Here is a 22,785-nt window from a genome sequence, read left to right as displayed (position 1 = left end):
GTGCTGAGGCTGTAGCTAGTTGGAAACATACTGACTTGGTTTCAAGAATTTCTGTCACTCAGATCCTATAGAGTCAAGATGCAAGAAGTCCAATCAGAAAAGTGGTTGTCACCACTATTTTATTTAATGTATTACTTTCATCACTAGGGAAAAAATTAGAGATAGCAGGCTATCATGTGTTTATGTATGCTGATGATATTGCTGTCCTATTTCAATTGGATGGCATATTACAAGATATTAATCTGAAAATTTCACAGTGTTTTCAAATGATTACAGATTGGATGAGTGCTTCTTATTTGAAATTGAATATTGGTATTAGGCGCATTAAACCGTTAGGGCAACTTGATAAAAGGAGCCCTAAGGGCTCCTATTACTAAGGTGTGCTAGCGTTTTTAGCGCACACAGGATATTACCACGCGCTATGCGGCTAGAACTAACGCCAGCTCAATGCTGGCGTTAAGGTCTAGCGTGTGCGGCAATTCAGCACACATTATTTTGTGTGTTAATGCCCTAACGCACCTTAGTAAAAAGAGCCTTAAGTGGTTCTAAAGACATACAAGGGGAAGGTTTAATTCTTCTAGTAGATGGAATTCCTTACATATTAGAATCATCTTTAAAACTGTTAGGAATTATTCTGGATAGCAAATTGATTATGGAAATTCAGATTAATTATCTTGTTAGAAGTGTGTTTTGGACTTTAGGAAATCATAGAAGTACACTTCTCCCTCATCATTCGCGGGGGATACGGGCAGAGCCGGACCGCGAATGCCGAAAAACCGCCATTATCCGGCTCTGACCCACCCCCACCTCCCTGCCGCCTTCCTGGCCTTACCTGGTGGTCTAGAGGGCTTTCGGGGCAGGAGCGATCTTCCTACGCTCCTGCCCCGTGCAGATCGCCATCAGGAAATGGCTGTAGGGAGTTCCCGACGTAGTCTCGAGAGACTACGGGAACTCCCAGCAGCCATTTCCTCATGGCAATCTGCACGGGGCAGGAGCGTAGGAAGATCGCTCCTGCTCCGAAAGCCCTCTAGACCACCAGGTAAGGCCGGGAAGGCGGCAGGGAGGAAAAAAAGATGGATTTTTTTTTTACATTAAGACTGGTCTTTTTATTTTCTCCCTCCCCAGAAAAAAATCGCGATTATATGATACCGCGAGTGCAGGAACCGCAAATGGGGAGGGGGAAGTGTATTAGAAAATGTTTGCAACAAGATCATATTTGATTGGTTATACAAGTACTAATATTAAGTAAACTAGATTGCTGTAACATAGTTTATCTACGGATTACTAAGTATTTGCTTAAATGTTTGCAGACAGTACAGAACCCAACTGTTCTGTTAATTTATAAACTAAGAAAACCAGACAGAATTACACCATTCTACATAATTTTACACTGGTTGCCAATCGAAGCCAGAGTCATGTTTAAGGTATGTTGTTTGGTGTTTAAAATATTATATGATTTGACTCCTTTATATATGAACAATTTAATTTGCAGGCCATTGGTTGGTCACTATTATAATGTCCGTAATACTATGACTTTATACCCTAGTTTCCGTGTGGTCTATCTTGCCAATTCAAATATGATTATTGTAATGCTTACGATCTTTAAAAAAGCACCCCAAACTTTCTTGTTTCAGAAATTCAGGGCTCCTTTTATCAAGCCACACTAGCAGTTTAGCGCGCGTAATAGCGCACGTTAAACCGTCGGCCGCACTAGCCGCTACCGCCTCCCTTGAGCAGGCGGTAGCTTTTTGGCCAGCACAGGGGTTATACTTAAGGGGATCATTAGACTTAATAGGGAGGGTCAATAGTGTGGGCAGACTTGATGGGCTGTAGCCCTTATCTGCCGTCATCTTTCTATGTTTCTATGTGATGAAACGTCACGCGCGTTAACCCCACTAGTGCGGCTTGATAAAAGGAGCCCTCAGGCTTAGTAGTTAATGACTGTACCATACTAGTTAATTTATCCTGTTCTTTGTAAATGATCTGCTATGAACTATTTGTTGGCAATAGTGGAATATAAATGATTTAACTGTAACTGAACTTATCATTTCTATAACGCTGCTAGACATATGTAGCGCTGTACATCAAAACATTGAAGAGACCATCCCTACTCAAAAGAGTAGTCATGACAGACAAACTGGACAAGAAGGTGCATCTATACATAGTACTCAGGTGGGGGAATTACAGAGGGAATGATAAGACAGATATTGGTGGTTAGAAGGTAGATTGGAGTTTGGAATTGAAAGCAGCTTCAAAGAAGTGGGCTTTGAGTCTGGATTTGAATACTGCCAAAGATGGAGAATGACGTACCAAGTCATGCAGTTTGTTCCAAGCAAAAGGTGCAGCAAAGTAGAAGGGACAGAGTTTGGAATTGGAAGTAGAGGAGAAGGGTATAGATAAGAGAGACTTATCTGATGAAAGAAGTGCCCGGGAGTGGGGAGGAGTGTGGTGAGAGAGGAAATACTGAGGATCACAGATATCAAGTACACTGGGGAGTCCCTCTGGGTAAACCTGGCAAGAGGCAGAGAAAAATGCCTGTATCTAGGTGTGGTATACAGACCCCCAAGACAACTGGAAGACATAGACGCAGAATTAATTGAAGACATAGAGAATATCACTCTACGAGGAGAAGCTGTACTGCTAGGGGACTTCAATATGCCTGATGCAGACTGGAACTCATTTTCAGCGACAACCAGCGGCAGCAGGAGGCTCTTAACCTCCATAAAGGGAGCACGTCTCAAACAAATGGTAACGGAGCCCACTAGGGGCTAGGCGATCCTCGACCTGGTACTCACCAATGGAGAAAGCGTCTCAGAAGTCTCAGTAGGAGATACGCTAGCCTCCAGCAACCACAACATAGTATGGTTCAACCTTAGGAAAGGCTTTACCAGATCAAGCACGAAAACAAAGGTACTCAATTTCCGGGGCACTGACTTCGCACGCATGGGAGATTTCGTCCATCGGACGCTGCAGGACCAAACGGAGACCGATGATGTAGAAGCTAAATGGTTAACACTGAAATCAACCATACATGAAGCAACTAGCCGCTTTATAAAATCAGTAAATAAACGACAAAGAAACAATAAACCCCAATGGTTCACCGCGGAGATCTCGCACCTCATTAAGGAGAAGAAAAAAGCGTTTCTCTCCTACAAGCGCACGGAGAAAAGAGAGGCAAAGGTAGAATATAAGACCAGGCCTGCAGCGGTCAAAATGGCAGTTAGGGAGGCCAAACTTCGAGTGGAAGAAATTCTGGCAAAAAACATTAAAAAGGGGAACTAATCCTTCTTCAGGTATATTAGTGACAGAAAAAAGAACACGGGCGGGATAGTACACCTTAGAAGACCGGATGGACGTTACGTAGAAGCAGATTCCGATAAAGCGGAACTACTGAATGAATACTTCTGCTCAGTCTTCACCTGTGAGGCACCGGGACATGGGCCACAGTTGAAGGCAGCACAAAGCACAGAAGACCCGTTTCAGAATTTTGAGTTCACACCAGGTGAAGTTTACAGTGAACTGGCAAGACTCAAGGTGAACAAAGCCATGGGACCAGACAATTTGCACCCAAGAGTGCTCAGAGAATTGAGCAAGATCCTGGCAAAACCGTTGGCTGTGCTATTCAATCTCTCTCTAAGTAAGGGGAAAGTTCCCCTGGACTGGAAATTAGCTAACATTGTTCCTCTGCATAAAAGGGGTTGCAGGGCAGAGGCTTCGAATTATAGACTGGTGAGTCTCACATCAATAGTGTGCAAACTCATGGAAACACTAATTAAAAGCAAATTGGACACGATCTTGAATGAAGGGAATCTTCGGGATCCTAGTCAGCATGGATTCACCAAGGGTAGGTCCTGCCAATCCAATCTCATCAGCTTCTTTGACTGGGTAACAAGAAAGTTGGACTTGGGAGAGTCTTTGGACGTTGTGTACCTGGACTTCAGTAAAGCTTTTGACAGCGTCCCACACCGCAGGCTGCTAAGCAAGATGAAATCGATGGGGTTAGGAGAGACACTAACTGCATGGGTCAAAGATTGGCTGAGTGGCAGACTTCAGAGGGTGGTGGTTAATGGTACCCTCTCTAAAACATCAGAGGTGACCAGTGGAGTACCGCAGGGCTCAGTCCTGGGTCCACTCCTTTTCAACATATTCATAGGGGATCTGACTCAAGGGCTTCAAGGTAAAATAACACTATTTGCCGATGATGCCAAACTATGTAATATAGTAAGTGAATGCAGTTTACAGAATTATATGGCGCAGGACCTGCTTACATTGGAAAGTTGGTCCTCAACATGGCAGCTAGGCTTCAATGCTAAGAAATGTAAGGTCATTCACCTCGGAAGTGGAAATCCATGCAGGACGTACTTCTTGAACGGAGAAACTTTAACTAGGACTTCAGCAGAATGAGATTTAGGAGTAATCATCAGTGCAGACATGGAAACTGCCAATCAAGTGGAGAAGGCTTCATTTAAGGCAAGGCAGATATTGGGTTGTATCAATAGAAGTTTCGTCAGCCGAAAGCCTGAAGTCATAATGCCGTTGTACAGGGCCATGGTGAGATCTCATCTGGAATACTGTGTGCAATTCTGGAGGCCACATTACAGTAAAGATGTGCGCAGAATTGAATCGGTTCAGCGGACGGCCACCAGGATGATCTCAGGGCTCAAGGGTCTCTCGTACGAAGAGAGAATGAACAAATTGCAGCTCTACACTCTCGAGGAACGAAGGGAGAGGGGAGACATGATCGAAATATTTAAGTACCTCACAGGACGTGTCGAAGTGGAAGATGATATCTTCTTTCTCAGGGGACCCTCGGCCACAAGAGGGCACCCACTCAAACTCAGGGGCGGAAAATTTCATGGCGACACCAGAAAGTATTTCTTCACAGAGAGAGTGGTTGATTATTGGAACAAGCTTCCAGAACAGGTGATCGAGGCAAACATCGTGCCAGACTTTAAGAATAAATGGGATACCTATGTGGGATCCCTACGAGGGTCAAGATAAGGAAACTGGATCATTAGGGCTTAAACAGGGGGTGGGTAAGCAGAGTGGGCAGACTTGAAGGGCTGTAGCCCTTTTCTGCCGTCATCTTCTATTTTTCTATGTAAGAGGAGTTTGCTCTGTATATGGAAACAGATAAGGAACCAATGAAGTGAACTGAGGAGAGTGGTAATGTGGGCATAGCGACATTTGTGGACTATGAGGCATGCAGCAGAGTTCTGAAGGGGAGAGAGATGGTTTAGCGGAAGGCCAGTGAGAAGTAGGTTGCAGTAGTGTAGGCAAGAGGTGATGAGGGTATAGATGAGGGTCTTAGCAGTGCGCTCAGAAAGGATCTGATTTTAACAATATTGTAGAGAAAGAAACAGGTTTTGGCAGTCTATTGGATATGTGAAGAGAAGGAGAGAGATGAGTCAAAGATTACCTCAAGATTGCAAAATGACGAGACAGGGAGGATGAGAGCATTGTTCACAGAAATAGAGAATGGGGGAAGAGGAGAGACAGGTTTTGGTGAAAAGATAAGGAGTTCAGTCTTGGCCATTTTTAATTTTAGACGGTGGTGAGACATCCAGGTAACAATGTCATAAAAGCAAGTTGAAATCCAGGATTGAATGTCTGTTGAGATTTCAGGTGTAGAGAGATCAAGGTGATACTGAAAGCCAAGGGAGGAGATTAGAGCACCAAGGGAAGAAATGTACATGGATGCTCCTCAACCAACCATTCAGCAAAAAACTGTATGAAATAAGGGAAGAACAGTTTAAGGAGCCAATCCCAGTCAATTTTGAGCCAAATCGAGGGGTTTTGAGGCAGATAGAGGCTTTAGAAAAAAAAGATCATTTAAAATCTAAAATGGCCTTTGCCACCAAATTCACACCTAAAACTGTCTTGGGGTCTCCCCAGAAGCTCACATAACTCAGGGAAAGGACTTTTGGAGAAGGGGGACCCTAGCTCTGTCCCCAAAAACCCTTACAAATAACTTTTTCTGCGAGCTATAATCTGCTCTTGTGAAATCTGTCTCCTCTCCCAGACAGAGTAGTCCCAAAACAGGATCCTCTGGGCAACAAAGTCTCACAAAACTGAAGAAAAATACTCAACATAAAATAACGTACCAGCATTTGTATCCCGCAAAACCTTGCAGGTCCATGCGGCTGACGGCTGAAGAGCAGCTGAACTGTAACAGAGAACTGCCAATAGTCTGGACATATTAATCTTTATAAAACATCATTCATACAAGATTTCATAAGAACTTGCTAAATAAATAAGGCTTTAGTGATTTCCTGAAATTCATATAAGATACTGATGTGATAAGAAGTTTGCGGAAAATTGGATCCCAGAGGGCTGATTGATAAGCAAGTAGTCAATTGTGATGTCTTTTATAATGACAGCCTCTGACAGAGGGAAAATCAAACAAGGATGAGATCCTTGCTGAGCATCTTGAAACAGGAAAAATGAAGGTGGCCATGCCATGTAAGACTTTAAAACATAAACAGCCCAATTTAAAGAACACTCTGGCCTCAACAGGAAGCTAATGCAAGAGAATAAAACATATGTTCTGATTTATTTAATCTGCTATATTATGAACCAAGAGTACACAATCAAGATTTTTGAGTGAACCTCCTAGATAGACAATGTTACAGTAGTCTAAAATACTCAGTACCAACGATTGGACTAATAGTCTAAAAGCATTGTCATTAAAAAAAATGATCTAATTACTCAAAGTTTCTAAAGTGCAAAAAAACCATTTCTGAACTAAAATGTTGACTTGTTTCATCATCGATAGATTTGTGTCCAAGTGGACTCCTAGTATTTTAATAGTCAGAACTATAGGATAGGAGATTGCATTTATAGTTAGGAATTCCTCATTGTTCTTAAGAACATAAGAATTGCCGCTGCTGGGTCAGACTCGTGGTCCATTGTGCCTAGCAGTCCGCTCACGCAGCAGCCCTCTGGTCAAAGACCAGCACCCTGAGACTAGCCCTACCTGTGTACGTTCTGGCTCAGCAGGAACTTGTCTAACTTTGTCTTGAATCCCTGGAGGGTGTTTTCCCCTGTGACAGACTCCGGAAGAGCGTTCGTACGGAATCTATCCCCTTTCAAATTTAGAGGGTGTCCTCTCGTTCTCCCTACCTTGGAGAGGGTGAACAACCTGCCCTTATCTACTAAGTCTATTCCCTTCAGTATCTTGAATGTTTCAATCATGTCCCCTCTCAATCTCCTCTGTTTGAGGGAGAAGAGGCCCAGTTTCTCTAATCTTTTGCTGTACGGCAACTCCTCCAGCCCTTTAACCATCTTAGTCCCTCTTCTCTGGACCCTTTCGAGTAGTACCGTGTCCTTCTTCATATATGGCGACCAATGGAGAACAAAGGAAAAATCTAGTTTTGTTTGTATTTAACTTCAATCTAAACTCTTTCATCCATTGATCGACTATGGAAATGATGGAAAAGATATATTGGTATGCTGTATGTAATTGAGAAGTTAAAGGGATGATAATAGTGATTAGAGAATGACACAGGGAAAAAAATATGTCCCCATCACTGTCCCGTCACCGGACCACCGTCCCCTTCACTGCCCTGTCCCTGCCGTCCCCTTCACCGCCCCATCCCCGAGCCCGTCGTCTCCTTCACCGCCCCATCCCCTTCACTGCCCCGTCCCTGCAGCATCCACCCTTCCCTCTCGCCACCTCACCGTCCTTCAGTGGCCCGAGAGTCTCCCTCCATCCCCCTTACCTTCGCGGCACTTTAGAAAAGAAACTGATGCCAGCGAAGCCTGCCTGTGCCGCCCTGCAGTCACTTGTGTGTGGGCGGAAGCTTCTCCTCTGACAATTGTCATTTTATAAACACAAATAAAACAGAGCAAGGTTCAACAAAACCCATCTCTCCTCCCTTTCACAAATATCCCCTTCACTATTGTGAAAACTGAACAAACTAAATTACTACAGAATGCTACATAGAAAAATCAAGCTAACAGAATACTTTAGTCACACATGGCAAGAATAATGTTAGGGGAGTGCAATTAGGGCAACTGCCCCCTGGTCTGAGAGAGCCCTAAGCCAGCTGGAAGCTAAAGAAGCACAGCCTGGACTTTGTGGTCCCTAGTTATGTCTAATACCAGCTCTAGCAGGATACATATTTCAAATCTGAAATATTCTAATCACAAAATATAAAATAAATTTATTTTTTTTCCTTTTTGTTGTCTGGTAATTTTATTCTTCAAATCACATTGGTCTCAGGCTTTGGTTTTAGGTTCCTTCTGTCTTCATCGTGGCATGGCTGGCTCCTGAAGGTGAAATAGGCGCAAGAGGAACTGGGGAATAGATGCCGAGTCTGACACAGGCGCAATTTTTTTTACCACAGGAGTATGACTTTTCACCGCTCCCACAGGCGGTAAAAGGTTTTGTCCCCATTCCTGCAGGGCAGTGAATGGTCTTGTCCCCATTCCTGCAGTAAACCAGTTGCAAATGTCTCCATTCCTGCAGATTTACTGCAGTGACCCACGGTTTACCGTGGTAAACAGTCCTCGAGTCATTCTCTAATACTGATACCATCAGCATAAATGTATAGTTTTATTCCCTTGTTTGATAGTTTTTGTCCAAGTGAGGCAAGATAGATGTTAAAAAGAAGCAGTGAAAGAGGGGAGCTCTGAAAGTCCCCACAAGGATTGCTCCATGTTCCTGAGTAAGATTTGTCAAAACAGACCTGATAGGTCAAAAATAATAAAAACCGAACAGAACAGATCAGAATACACCTTATCAGCTCGCTTGCAAAAGGAAAAACTGAAGAGGGTACTATACTCCACTGGTGAAGGAGGAGGAGCTGAAAGAGGTGATTTAAATCTTTCTGCAAACAGTTTGCGAGCACAGATTGATCACCTAACATACAGACTCCTGTATTTGTAACAGAAAGCAGGGTTTTTGTGGGCTCACACTTTCCACCATCAATGAAGTATTTAGAGTGGCTTACAGGCCTGGGTTCTCCTCTGTATGGTTCACTAGACCACTCACCAGGCTACTTAAGGCACCTATGTGCAGCTCTACTAAGCTTTCCCATACCAGGTGTTGCTGTTCTAGAGACAGGTTTGTACTGTTTCATTCAGATCTTTGTGGAGTGGAAGGGAGTTAATGACCACTGGGGAAGTGGGGGGGGGGGTCATTACTTAATCCCTCCAGTGGTTATCTGGTCAGTTTGGATACCTTTATTGACACTTAAGATGCTTTTAAAACAGGTGTAGCTCCGGATGTCTAAAATTCTACCCTGGACGTCTTGGGAAAGGTTTATCACCGCAGGACATCCAAGTGCTAAGCACGTCCAAAACCTGCCCATATCACGCTTCCAACATGTTCCCTCAAACTTTACTACGATTATTATTTATTATTTCTTTAGCACTACCAGATGCACACAGTGCTGTACATTAAATACTCAAGAGACAGTCCCTGCTCCAAAGAGGTTACAATCTAATTGGATGCACAGCGGCTAAAAGGCCTAGCAAGATGTCCAGAAAGTCAGCTTTGAAAATCAGCACTTGGATGTGTTGGCGAACAAAATGACCAAGTGCTGATTTATGCTATTTTTTTGACATTTTAGTATTTTGAAAATGCCCCAATAATATTTAATTAAATTTAGCTTACTTACTCAGTGTAATCTCTGGTCACATTTTCCCTTTCCAATACCACTGTTAGCTTTTCCAGCTGCTTTGCTAGTTTTACCAAACGTTTTTCTTCATCCTGTTTCCTCTGATCATAATTACCCACAGGCGCAGGTTCATCTGTCTGAAAAACAGTAAAAACAAAGCATGCCCACATACAATAAAATTATCATCAAAAAGTTTTCTCTACTCATGTGCTACATAATCCTATTGCCTTGTTCTCTGTAAAATCTGACTTTCCTTTCTAATGGGTAAATTGTAGTCGAAACAATGAATGAAACCTCTTGAACAAACTAAACAGATCTTGACATTTTCTTCTTTTACAACATGGGTTCATGCATATTTGGAAGTTAGTATTACCAGTATGAATCTCCACTAGTTCTCCTCTTTTCTTTCCAACCGTTCCTTCTCCATATCTTTGACATCCTCTGCTTCATCATGTGTCTCCTTGGTTCCGTTGTTTCACCCCTCCTATTTAACATTGTCCTTAGCCTTCGTGCTACTGTCATACAAAACCTTTCAAACTCCTTTTATTTCCATGATGATGACATCTTATTGGTTTCCTATCAGGAACCCAATTGCCCTAATCTCATCTATATAGCTCTGTTTGGACTCAATCACTGACTTTTTAAGCAAACATTGCCTTATCTATAATCCTGATATCCACTGCCTCTTGGATTGTTGGCGACCGGTCCGCTTATCATTATCTCCTTCAATCCACAACAAATCTATTGCCCTTATCAACTCATTCCCATTATTTGGACATCCAACTTGATTACCAACTCAGCTTTGATATATTTGGGCTTCCTCTATTGCTAGGTCTTGATAATGCTCTCTGAACTATCAATTCTCTACTTGGAAGATGTCATCTCTAGAGCAATGGTTCTTAAACTTGTCCTGGGGGATCCCTAGCCAGTCGGGTTTTCAAGATAACCCTAATGACTATGCATAAGGCAGATTTGCATGCCTATCACCTCTATTATATGCAAATCTACCTCGTGCATATTCGTTAGGGATATCTTGCAAACTTGACTGGCTGGGGGCTCCCCTAGGACAGGTTTAAGATTCGCTGCTCTAGAGCATACAGGAGGGTTGCACATACATCTCATCTAGAACTACTGCAATGTTGTTTACACATGACATAGTTCTGCCCTTAAGTTTCAGAATATCTCCATTAGATTACTGGCCCATGCATGTCGTTTTAATTGACTAACTCCCCATTTTAACCATTATCTTCGGTTACCCATCCCTCAAAGAGCTCAAGCAGGAAGCTTTGCAGAGAAGTTCTCCTTCCTATCTTTCATCGCTATTTTACACTCCATCCTGCACTCTTCATTCAATTTATGAACATCATCTTGCCATACCACCAGTTTTTCATACTTGCTTTGATTCAACCCAGAAGAGCACATTCTTTATACTCACTGAAAATCACTTTCCCTCTGCCTTTACACACTGAATTGTTGCATCCTTTATTAAAATCTGCCCTATTTATTTATTTAAAAATGTATATACCACATAATAACTATGCGGTTTACAAAATTACATGCATACATTTTTAACAAATGCTAAACATGTTTCAACAAGACAAACACAGGAAGACATTAACAAATGGTATCATTATCAAAATCTTCTTTAAATTCATCCTACAAGATGGAATCACAAGATCCTATAAAATCATTTATAGGACAGGAAGGCATTGACAAATAATAGTGTTTTCAACATTTTCTTAAAGTTCAATCTCCCATCACAGAATTGCAGAATACCAGGCAGCGCATTCCAGAGCAAGTACCTAGCAAGATCCCAAGTAGTAAAACTAGGAATTACATTAGAACTTAGCCTTCAGCACATATATCACCTCTATAGTGAAAAAAAATTATTCTTTAAGATGAAACAACTGAAGATAATAAGACCAGTCCTAACCCAGGCTAGTTTTTGGACAGTAGCACAATCTGTTCTAATACCATACATGGACTACTGTAACTCATATTGCTGCATTACAGAAAAAGAACTCAAGAAACTACAACTATTACAAAACGACTACTGCAACTACTACAAAACACTACTGCAAGACTCATTTTTAGAATGAACAGTACGAGAGGGCAAGTCTGCTATTAGAACAACTGCACTGACTGCTGATGAAAAAGCGAATCCAATTCAAGATAGCCTGCATGGTTCACAAAGCGATCTATGGAGAAAACGTGAATGGAGTAACTTCAGATATCAAAATCCCACTCCTTCTTCAATTCACAAATATTGCAACATTTCAAATTATCCTTCCAATCACCTCAACAAATTTGGCAGAAGATGATGTTTGAGGCTACCTTTGAATGCTAAGGACCCCTTATCTAGAACAATATACCTAAGACAACCCACCACTTACCTTGACTTCTGGAAGAAGCTAAAGACATATCACTTCTTTCTATGGCCTACCTCCTATCCTCTCACTTCTTCCCTTTAACACCCAAAAGATCTGACATAAAAAAAAATGTAACTTCAAGAACTTATTGTAAACTACATAGATTCCTTGTAGAGAACTGTGGAATATAAGACACTATATTGTATTGTACTGTAATGATGCTTATCCTAGGAATAAGCAGTGGATTTCCATAAGTCATCTCAATAATGGCCTATGGACTTCTCTTTTAGGAAATTATCCAAACCTTCCTTAAACTCCGCTAAGCTAACTGATTTCACCACATTCTCCAGCAATGAATTCCAGAGTTAATTACACATTGTGTGAAGGAATATTTCTCCAGTTTGTTTTAAATCTACTACTTAGTAGCTTCATTGCATGCCCCTAGTCCTAGTATTTTTGGAAAAAGTACACAAGCAATTCACATCTACACTTTCTAATCCACTCAGTATTTTATAGACCTCTATCATATCACCCCTGAGCTGTCTCTTCTCCAAGCTGAAGAGCTCTAGCTGCTTTAGCCTTTCCTCATAGGGAAGTCATCCCAACCCTTTTATCATTTTCATCACCCTTCTCTGTACCTTTTCTTATTCCACTATATCCTTTTTGAGATACAGTGACCAGAATTGCACACGGTATTCAAGGTGCAGATATACCATAGAGCAGGGGTGTCCAATGTCGGTCCTCGAGGGCCGCAATCCAGTCGGGTTTTCAGGATTTCCCCAATGAATATGCATTGAAAGCAGTGCATGCACATTGATCTCATGCATATTCATTGGGGAAATCCTGAAAACCCGACTGGATTGCGGCCCTCGAGGACCGACATTGGATACCCCTGCCATAGAGCAATACATAAGAACATAAGAATTGCCGCTGCTGGGTCAGACCAGTGGTCCATCATGCCTAGCAGTCCGCTCCCACAGCAGCCCTTAGGTCAACGACCAGTGTCCTAACTGAGTCTAGCCTTACCTGCGTACATTTTCATCTTTGTTTTCCATTCCTTTCCTGATAATGCCTAACATTCTCTTTGCTTTCCTAGCCCACCGATGCACAGTGAGCTGAGGGTTTCATTTATTGTTTTGAAAATCATACCGGTTGGTTGGAATGAGTGTTAATAGTGTATTACTATAAGGGTTACTAATCAGCAAGATTATTTGATTGTGTTTTGACTAAGGAATACTGTTTTTGTGTATTGGATTGCCTATACAGGAACAAGATTAAACATGGGTGAGAGGGACGGTGGGAGTAATTGTAAGTGTCAAAATCTGCTCAAACACTCAAAAAGATTATTAACACAAAATGGTAATAAGCTATATGTCTGAAATATCACTATTAAAGTTATTTAGAAGAGAGGCTAGCAGAATGAGGCAAAAGAAAATTCAAGCACTTTTAGAATTCAATTGTTCCTATAAATCTAGGTGTTTTTAATACTATCTCTTACTACAATTTAAACCTTTCTATGAATGGAAATGGGGAAAAACATAGCAGAAAATTTCAACAGTTCGCCAACCAAGAATTAAGCATACTGATCAACAAATTGCAATGCAGGAAGGTATGATATAGTTTAAAAGGTCTGTTGTCCCTAGTATAGCAGGACAGAATGATGAAAAAATATTATAGATTTCTCTCTAGTAAATAGGGCTTAATTTGTGAGGGAACAGCCTTGAACGCAGTTCCATCACTTACTCTAGGGCAGCAAAGGCATTCTGCTCTATCTAAATGCTGCGACTTCGCCTTAAGTATTGTGTTCAATTCTGGTTGCGTTATCTCAAAAAATAATAGCAGAACTAGAAAAGGTTCAAAGAGTGACAAAGATGATAAAGGGGTTGGAACTCCTCTTGTATGAGGAAAGACTATAGAAGTTATAGCTCTTCAGCTTGGAAAAAAGATGGCTAAGGAAGATATGATCAAGGTCTACAAAATTCTGAGTGGTGTAGAATGGTACAAGTGGATTGATTTTTTACTCCATCAAAAATTACAAAGACTAGGGGACACTCAATGAAGTTACAAGGAAATATTTTTAAAACCAATAGGGGGAAATATTTATCACTCAGAGAATAGTTAAGCTCTGGAATGTGCTGTCAGAGGGTTGTGGTAAGAACTTAGCTGGTTTTAACAAAGGTTTGGACTTTTTCCTGGAGGAAAAGTCCATAGTCTGCTATTGAGACATACAGCTTGCCCTGGATTAGTAGCATGGAATGTTGCTACTATTTGGGATTTTGCAAGGTACTTGTGGACTGGACTGGCCATCATGAAGACAGGTTACTAGGATAGATGGACCATTGGTCTGAGCCAGTAGGGCTATTTTTATGCTCTCCCTTCCAAAGCAGACTGTAGGGAAAAGGAAGGTAAGAGGCTATTATGGAGCAAAGCAGAGAATAGTCACTACTCCTAATCCGGCCCCTCTTCTCCTGTTGTTCCAGGCCCACACAAGCCTTTCCACAGCTCCACTTTCTTTTTATCTATAAATTAAGCCCTTCTAGTAGATATAAATAAATAAGCAATTTAGGTCAGTATAGAGAGCAGAAACCTGAAAGTAAACCCATAGCTAGTGGAAATATAGATATGTGGCAAGCACAAAAAATAATTAAGCAATTTAGCTAAATATCAAGAGTAAAATTCTCATATCAAAACTATAGTCAAACAGTTGAAATATTATGAAAAATCCAGAAATCGTGCAGTAGTATTAGAGCTCAGTGTCCTGCATGACAGCACACTAAAACTGTAACTTTGGGGCCTGCTCCTAGGCAGATGCCCAAGAACCTCCCACACTGTAGATTTACTTTTCAAGAAGGAATCAGATGACCCCTGTAGTTCAAGGCAGCTTACAGAAGGGATTTCTAGTCATAAAACTTAGCCTCAATAAAATATCCATGCCTTAAACGTACGTTGACCGAACCCACAATACTAAGACTCCCAAACAGAACCTGCCGGTTGAAGCCAGTTAAAGCTGGTTGATCAGCAGTAACCGAGCAGAATGGAGGAACTGTGGTCTCTTTTTTTTTTTTTTTTACAGAGAAGGGAAAGAAAAAAAAAATTGAAACCCAGTCAGACCCTCTATCACTGGAGGGAGGGTGAGGCAGGGACCTGGGGGGGGCCCAGGTGTAACCCCTAAAGCCGGCACCGTTCAGTCGGACACCCCTGTCTCACTGAAGAGAAAATCTCAACAGGAGAAATAGCATTGCCAGCTCACTGAAGAGAAACCTCAACAGGAGAAACAGAATGGCAGTCTCATTGAAGAGAAACCTCAACAGGAGAAAATAAAGTTCCAGTCACAGCCAGAATTCAGGAGCTAGTTGAATAGCGACCTTTTCCTGCTGGGAGATAGAGAATACTGGATAAACAGGAGGAGTGCCAGCCAATAGGACCACCTGTTAATCAGTTTCTCTATCTCCGCCTGCTGGTAGATGTGGGCTATCCCATTGGTCTCTGGATTCATCTGCTGCTGTTGCTAGGGAAAGGCTGATGATAAATTTGCAAATGTACAATTTTTATTAATAAAATTGTTATTAATTATCAGCCTTTCTGTTTCCACTCTTGTTTGCTTCCTTTTTGATTTGCAAAGGTTTGTCCTTTCTCTCTCTCTGATTAAAATCACGAATGAATTAAACTGTTGTCTAATCAGTCCTTTTTATGAAGTCAGTGCAAAAATGGAAAAAGAGTCTTCAACATTCATACGTACTTTCTTCAAGTTTTGAAGTGTCTCCTTATTTTCTTCCACTGATTTCTTCAGCCAGAGACATCTATATTAAAAACAAAACATTAATATAGAATGTCTTATATGCTATGTGGCATGTTATTTCTTACATCCTAAAATAAATGTATTTCATTTAAGGCATCACCATCAGTCTCTGACACAATTTTAGCTTTATACTGCTTCTCCCTAGATAAAAGAAGACTGTTATTTAGAGCAGGGGTGTCCAACCTGCGGCCCACGGGCCGCATGCAGCCCCGTCAAGAATTCTGTGCGGCCACGCTCACAATGTGGTGTTTTCCTCGTAAAAAATTATGTGCGGCCCCGCTCACGATGCGGTGTTTTCCTCTGCCGGCTCCCTCCTCTGTCTTGTTGCAGCATTTACTTAAAGCCATGAGCAGTGGATCCTATGTGCCTCTTGTGGCTGACCCGGAAGTGTTCCCTCTGACATTGCGACATCAGAGGGAACGCTTCCAGATCAGCTGCAGGAGGCGCATGGAAGATGCTGCCTGCGGCTTTGAGCAAACGCTGCAGCTCCAAGAGCCACAAGTTCAGTGCCACCTGTAACTTCAGCCAGATCCTGGGGAGCCCATAGTGACTGAATATCAACGCGGCCACTGACGAGGAGCTGATGACCCTGCCGGGGGTGAGCCGGGCCGGGGCACCTGCAAGTGGCACGTGCGCCCATTGAACCCTTCCCTGGTGTGCACAAGTGCCGACCCTTGCTGCGCATGGCCACGTGGAACCTACAGCGCTGCTCCATGGACAAGGCCAACAACCCAGTTCTCTGGATGACCCTGCTGGAGAACGGGTATGGGATCAGCAGTATTAAGCAAATGCTTCACTTGGCCCTGAGGGGTAATTTGGGGGTGAATGCTGCGCTGTTGATGGGTGTGTGAGGGAGGGGAGAAAGCAATGTTACTTACCGTAACAGTTGTTATCCAGGGACAGCAGGCAGCTATTCTCACTAGTGGGTGATGTCATCCGACAGAGCCCCGATACGGACATCTTGCAAGCATGTCTTGCTTGAAGAAACTCAGAAGTTTCGAGATGCCCGCACCGCGCATGCGCCAGTGCCTTCCCGCCCGATGCTCCGGGCGTGTCTCCTCAGTTCAGGTAGCTAGCAGAGAAGCCAACCCAGGGGAGGTGGGTGGGACGTGAGAATAGCTGCCTGCTGTCCCTGGATAACAACTGTTACAGTAAGTAACATTGCTTTATCCCAGGACAAGCAGGCAGGTATTCTCACTAGTGGGTGACCTCCAAGCTAACCTCAATGGGATGGTGGGAGAGTTGGCAACTTAGGAGAATAAATTTTGTAACACTGTTTGGTAAAACTGTCCATCCCTTCTGGAGAAAGTATCCAGACAATAATGAGAGGTGAATGTATGAACCAAGGACCAAGTGGCAGCCTTACAAATCTCCTCAATCGGTGTCGATCTGAGGAAGGCTACAGAGGCTGCCATTGCTCTGACCTTATGGGCTGTGACCTTACAGGGAAGGGGTAATCCAGCCTGGGCATAGCAGAAAGAGATACAAGCCGCCATCCAGTTGGAGATGGTGCGCTTCGATACAGGTCGTCCCAACTTGTTTGAATCAAAGGAGACAAAAAGTTGAGGAGCAGTTCTGTGTGGTTTGGTGCGATCCAAGTAGAAAGCCAAAGCACGTTTACAGTCCAGAGTGTGCAGAGCTGATTCTCCAGGATGAGAATGAGGCTTTGGAAAAAAAACACTAGAAGCACGATGGATTGGTTGAGATGAAATTCAGAGACCACCTTAGGTAGGAATTTCAGATGAGTGCGGAGGACCACCTTGTCATGATGGAAAACAGTGAAAGGCGGGTCCGCCACCAAGGCCTGAAGCTCACTGACCCTGCGAGCAGATGTGAGGGCCACCAGAAAAACCACTTTCCAAGTAAGAAACTTTAGTGGAGCCTTGCTCAGAGGCTCAAAAGGAAGTTTCATAAGCTAAGAAAGGACAACATTAAGATCCCAAACCACTGGAGGCGGTTTGAGAGGAGGATTGACATGAAAAAGTCCTTTCATAAATCTGGAAACCACAGGATGAGCAGAGAGAGGTTTCCCTTGTAGAGGCTGATGGAAAGCCGCAATAGCACTCAGGTGGACTCGTATAGATGTCGACTTGAGACCGGACTGAGACAGGTGTAGAAGATAATCCAACACAGAGGATAGGGAGGCTCGCTGAGGCTCCTTAGAATTGGAAATACACCATGAAGAAAATCTAGTCCATTTCTGGGAGTAGCATTGACGAGTAGCAGGCTTCCTGGAAGCCTCCAAGACATCCCTCACCGCCTGGGAAAACTGGTGGGGAGTTATGTTGAGAGGAACCAAGCTGTCAGGTGGAGAGACCGCAGGTTGGGATGAAGTAGAGATCCCTGATGCTGAGTAAGCAGGGAAGGAAACACTGGAAGAAGGAATGGCTCCCTGCTGCTGAGTTGAAGCAGAAGGGAGAACCAAGGTTGCCTGGGCCACCGAGGAGCTATTAGAATCATGGTGGCTTGGTCTGATTTCAACTTGACCAGAGTCTTCTGAATGAGAGGAAAAGGAGGAAACGCATACAGAAATCGATTCCCCCAATCCAGCAGAAAGGCATCTGCCTCGAGACGATGAGGAGTGTAGATCCTGGAGCAAAACTGAGGCAGCTTGAAGTTGTGGGGAGCCGCAAAGAGGTCTATTTGAGGCGTCCCCCATTGTGCAAAGACCTGATGAAGGGGGTTGGAATGGAGAGTCCATTCGTGAGGTTGGAGGAGACGACTCAACTTGTCTGCCAAGACATTGTCCTTCCCCTGAATGTGGACAGCTTTGAGGAAGGCATTGTGGCGAACTGCCCAATCCCAGACTCTGAGAGCTTCCTGGCAGAGGGAGGCCGATCCCGTGCCCCCCTGCTTGTTCACATAATACATGGCGACCTGGTTGTCTGTACGGATGAGGACCACCATGTCGTGAAGCAGATGTTGAAAAGCTTGAAGAGCATAGAAGATGGCTCTGAGCTCCAGAAGATTGATCTGATGGAGGCGGTCCGCACTGGTCCAGAATCCCTGAGTGCGAAGCCCATCCAGATGAGCCCCCCAGGCATAGGTTGAGGAATCGGTTGTGAGAACCTTCTGATGAGGAGGAGTGTGAAACAGCAAACCTCTGGATAGATTCGAAGATGTCATCCACCAAAGTAGAGACTGCCGAAGAGCAGGAGTGACTATGATGTGTCGAGTCAACGGGTCTGACACTTGAGTCCATTGAGAAGCCAGGGTCCACTGAGGAATCCTGAGATGGAGTCTGGCAAAGGGTGTCACATGAACTGTAGAGGCCATGTGGCCCAGGAGGACCATCATGTGTCTCGCTGAGATGGACTGGCGAGAAGACACAGACTGGCAGAGACGAAGAAGAGCATCCATGTGCTGAGGAGGAAGGAATGCTCGAAGCTGAATGGTGTCCAGTACCGCCCCGATGAAGGGAAGAGACTGGGTAGGCTGCAGATGAGATTTGGGAAAATTGATCTCGAAGCCCAGATTCTGCAGGAAGCAGATCGTGGTCAAGGTCGCCGAAATGACCTTTGGAGCTGACGGGGCCTTGATGAGTCAGTCGTCGAGGTATGGAAATACCTGAAGACCCTTGTTCCGGAGTGCAGCGGCCACCACCACCAGACACTTCGTGAAGACTCTGGGAGACGAGGACAGGCCGAATGGAAGCACTCGATACTGAAGATGTAGATGTCTCACCCGAAATCTGAGGAACTTGCGGGAGGCCGGATGAATAGGAATGTGAATGTAGGCCTCCTTGAGATCCAGAGAGCATAACCAGTCGTTCCGCTCGAGGAGAGGGTAGAGAAGCAAGCGTCAGCATGCGAAACCTCTCTCTGACTAGGAATTTGTTGAGGGCCCTGAGGTCCAAAATGGGTCGCAGGTCGCCCGTCTTCTTCGGAACAAGGAAGTACCGAGAGTATAACCCCTGGTTCAGTTGGTCCGTCGGGACCAGCTCCACGGCACGAAGCCGGAGCAAAGCCTGAGCTTCCTGGAGAAGAAGGGCGGTCTGAGTCAAGTTGGAAGGATACTCTCTTGGAGGGTGGTCCGGAGGGACCCGATGGAAATGAAGAGAGTATCCTTCCTTGATGATAGTAAGGACCCAGAGGTCGGTTGTTATGGCCTCCCAGCAATGATAAAAATGATGGAGGCGCCCTCCGATGGGAAAAACAGGGGGAGGCAGAACGAGGTTGGTTATGCCCTCGACGAGACAGTCAAAAAGGCTGAGTGGTCTTAGGGACAGCAGGCGACTGAGACTTAGGCTGACCCTTCTGTGGAGGCTGTCGCTTCGCCGGTTGCCTTGCAGGAGGAGTTTGCCTCGGCTGATAACGCCGCTGATAAATCAACGGTGGACGAGAAGGTCGAGACTGCTGAGGCTTCGGCTTCGGCCGAAGGATAGATTGGAAGGACTTTTCGTGGTCAGACAATTTCTTCGTGACAGTCTCGATGGACTCGTCAAAAAGATCCGCCCCAGCACACGGGACGTTCGCCAGGCGGTCCTGAAGATTTGGGTCCATATCAATGGTCCGCAACCAGGCCAACCGGCGCATCGCCACCGAGCAAGCCGCCGCTCGGGCTGAGAGTTCGAACGCATCATAGGCAGATTGCATCAACTGGAGCTGGAGTTGGGACAACGAAGCAACCACTTCCTCAAACTCAAACCTAGCCTGGGACTCGATGTATGGAGTGAACTTTCGAAGCACAGGCAGAAAAAATTCCAAGTAGGTTGCAAAGTGGAAATTGTAATTCAGGACTCTAGACGCCATCATCGAGTTCTGATAGATGCGTCGCCCAAACTTATCCATGGTTCTGCCCTCACGACCCGGAGGCACAGAAGCATAGACCTGGCCAGGATGAGACCGCTTGAGCGAGGATTCGACCAGGAGGGACTGGTGAGAAAGCTGAGGACCCTCGAAGCCTTTATGATGCACCGTGCGGTACCGCAAATCCAATTTGCCAGGGACCGCAGGGATAGAGTAAGGAGACTCGAAGCAGCGCATGAAGGTCTGGTCGAGGAGCTTGTGCAGGGGAAGCCGTAAGGACTCCGCCGGAGGCCAAGGCAAGTGCATGGTATCGAGATACTCCTTGGAATATCGAGACCCCGCATCTAGAGTAATGTCCAAGTCATCCGCCATCTGCCTGAGAAATGATGAAAAGGACAGTTGGTCCGCCGTCGCCGGTCCGCGAGACGGACTAGAAGAAGACGAAGCTTCAGGCTCCAAAGAGGCCTGTGAGCAACAGGACGAGTAGAAAACATCGTGGTCCTCGAACTCCGGGCCCGGAGGGGGAAACCCGTCGAAGCAGCATACCCCAACCGAGGCAACTTCTTCTGAGGCGAGACGGTTGAGTGTCGAGAGGAATGCTTCGAAGAGTGCCTGGACCGATGCCCCTCTCGATGCCTGGAAGGGGATCGAGTCCTTCTGTGAGAGACTGGCTCAGACGCTTCCAAGGAGCAGATCGGACTCGATGCCGTCGATCGCAAAGGTGGAAAAGTCGGTGCTTCTCTGGACGTTGCCCAGGCTTGATAGGGAGTTCGGAAGAACTCGTCCTGCTTCCTGCCATGCCCCGGACTGGATGGCCCCGAAGGTGGACGCCACACTGAATCATGGGGCGGAGTAATCGGTTCCAAGGGAGGCAGGTCACTAAACGAGGGTTTTCTCGAGGGAATGGGCTCCAAAGGAGGCATATCACTAAGAGAAGCCCTCCTCGAGGGAATCGGTTCCAAAGGAGGCACAGCACTATCGGAGGACCTCCTCGAAGACCCGGACACCGCTCGCCTCTCCACCTCGCCGAGCAACGAGGTTGTGCGGCGAGGAGGAGGAGGAGGGGGCGGTCCGCCCCTCGAAGCCGAAGCAGGGAGGTCACCCTGGATGGTGGCAATCAGTCGAGGCCCCATGGTTTGCATGAGTTCTACGAACTGAGCCTCCAGAATGGACCGCAGCGAAGCCGATATGGAGGGATCCGCACCAAAAGGGGGCCCTTCCGCACGGTCTCCGCGCTCCTTCGGTGCAGTGTGCTTCTGCTTGCCAGCTTTCAGCACCTTGAGCACTACCGGTGGAACTGTAGGGGTCGATACCTGCTCCGAGGAGACGGAGGAAGGCACCGGCGCCGAAGCCGAAACCGGAGTGAACGACGCCGGTTTCAGGAGGCCCGAAGCAGCTGGGGAGGCAGCGGGCTTCGCTGAAGGAGTCGAAGCCCCCGTCGATGTCGATGTCGAAGCTGCAGGATCTGACGAAGCTTCCATCTTGAACATGGACTCCCAGAGCAGACAGCGGCGCTTAAACGCTCTCGCCGTCAGAGTGGAGCAAGGCTGGCACGATTTCGGGAAGTGATCCGGTCCCAGACACTGTAAGCAGCATCGATGAGGGTCCGTGAGTGAAATTGCGCGCTGGCACTTGCTACACTTTTTGAAACCGGTAATCGGCCGGGACATAGGCCGGAAAAGCTCCGCCGCAAGGTCGAAGGCGCGGGGCCTTAGCCACGCGGCCGACCCGGAGTCGGAAGGAAAAATTTTTTTTTTTTTTTTTTTAAAGGAAATCAAAGAAAGAAATAAACGCACAGGAGAGCCCAAAAGAACTCAACCCGCGGCAAAAAGAAGGCAAAAAAGATATTCAATGGGCGCAAATTGAAGATAGACTTCTCAGCTCCGCGGAAGAAAAAGAACTGAGGAGACACACCCGGAGCATCGGGCGGGAAGGCACTGGCACATGCGTGGTGCGGGCATCTCGAAACTTCTGAGTTTCTTCAAGCAAGACATGCTTGCAAGATGTCCGTATCGGGGCTCTGTCGGATGACATCACCCACTAGTGAGAATACCTGCCTGCTTGTCCTGGGATAAATGCTGCTTCTGCACAGGGAAGGGAAGGGGAGGGGAGAGAAGAGAAATGCTGCTGCTGCTGCTGCTGCTGCTGCACTCAATTGGGGAGAGAGAGGGAAGGATGGAGAAGGAAAAGGGAGAGGAATGAGAGATGTCAAGTCCATGGGAGGGAGAGATGCCAGGGCATGGGAA

At 45.3% G+C, this 22,785-nt stretch overlaps 1 protein-coding gene across 2 annotated transcripts in view; it reads right to left on the bottom strand.

Moving 5' to 3' along the window:
* Positions 1–22,785, bottom strand: part of NPHP1 (nephrocystin 1) — a 118,483-nt gene that overhangs the window by 78,272 nt on the left and 17,426 nt on the right. For both annotated transcript variants that reach the window (XM_033935557.1, XM_033935558.1), the window contains 2 exons: positions 15,732–15,792; positions 9,624–9,760 (listed from right to left, as the gene is read on the bottom strand). In XM_033935557.1, coding sequence (XP_033791448.1) covers positions 9,624–9,760; positions 15,732–15,792 — 198 coding nt within the window. The remainder of the gene's footprint in view (positions 1–9,623; positions 9,761–15,731; positions 15,793–22,785) is intronic.

The sequence above is a fragment of the Geotrypetes seraphini genome, chromosome 3 (assembly GCF_902459505.1).
Source record: "Geotrypetes seraphini chromosome 3, aGeoSer1.1, whole genome shotgun sequence".
In the NCBI taxonomy this organism is placed as follows: Eukaryota; Metazoa; Chordata; class Amphibia; order Gymnophiona; family Dermophiidae; genus Geotrypetes; species Geotrypetes seraphini.
Note: the sequence above shows the minus strand (reverse complement) of the source record. Positions and strands in the feature narration are given on the sequence as shown.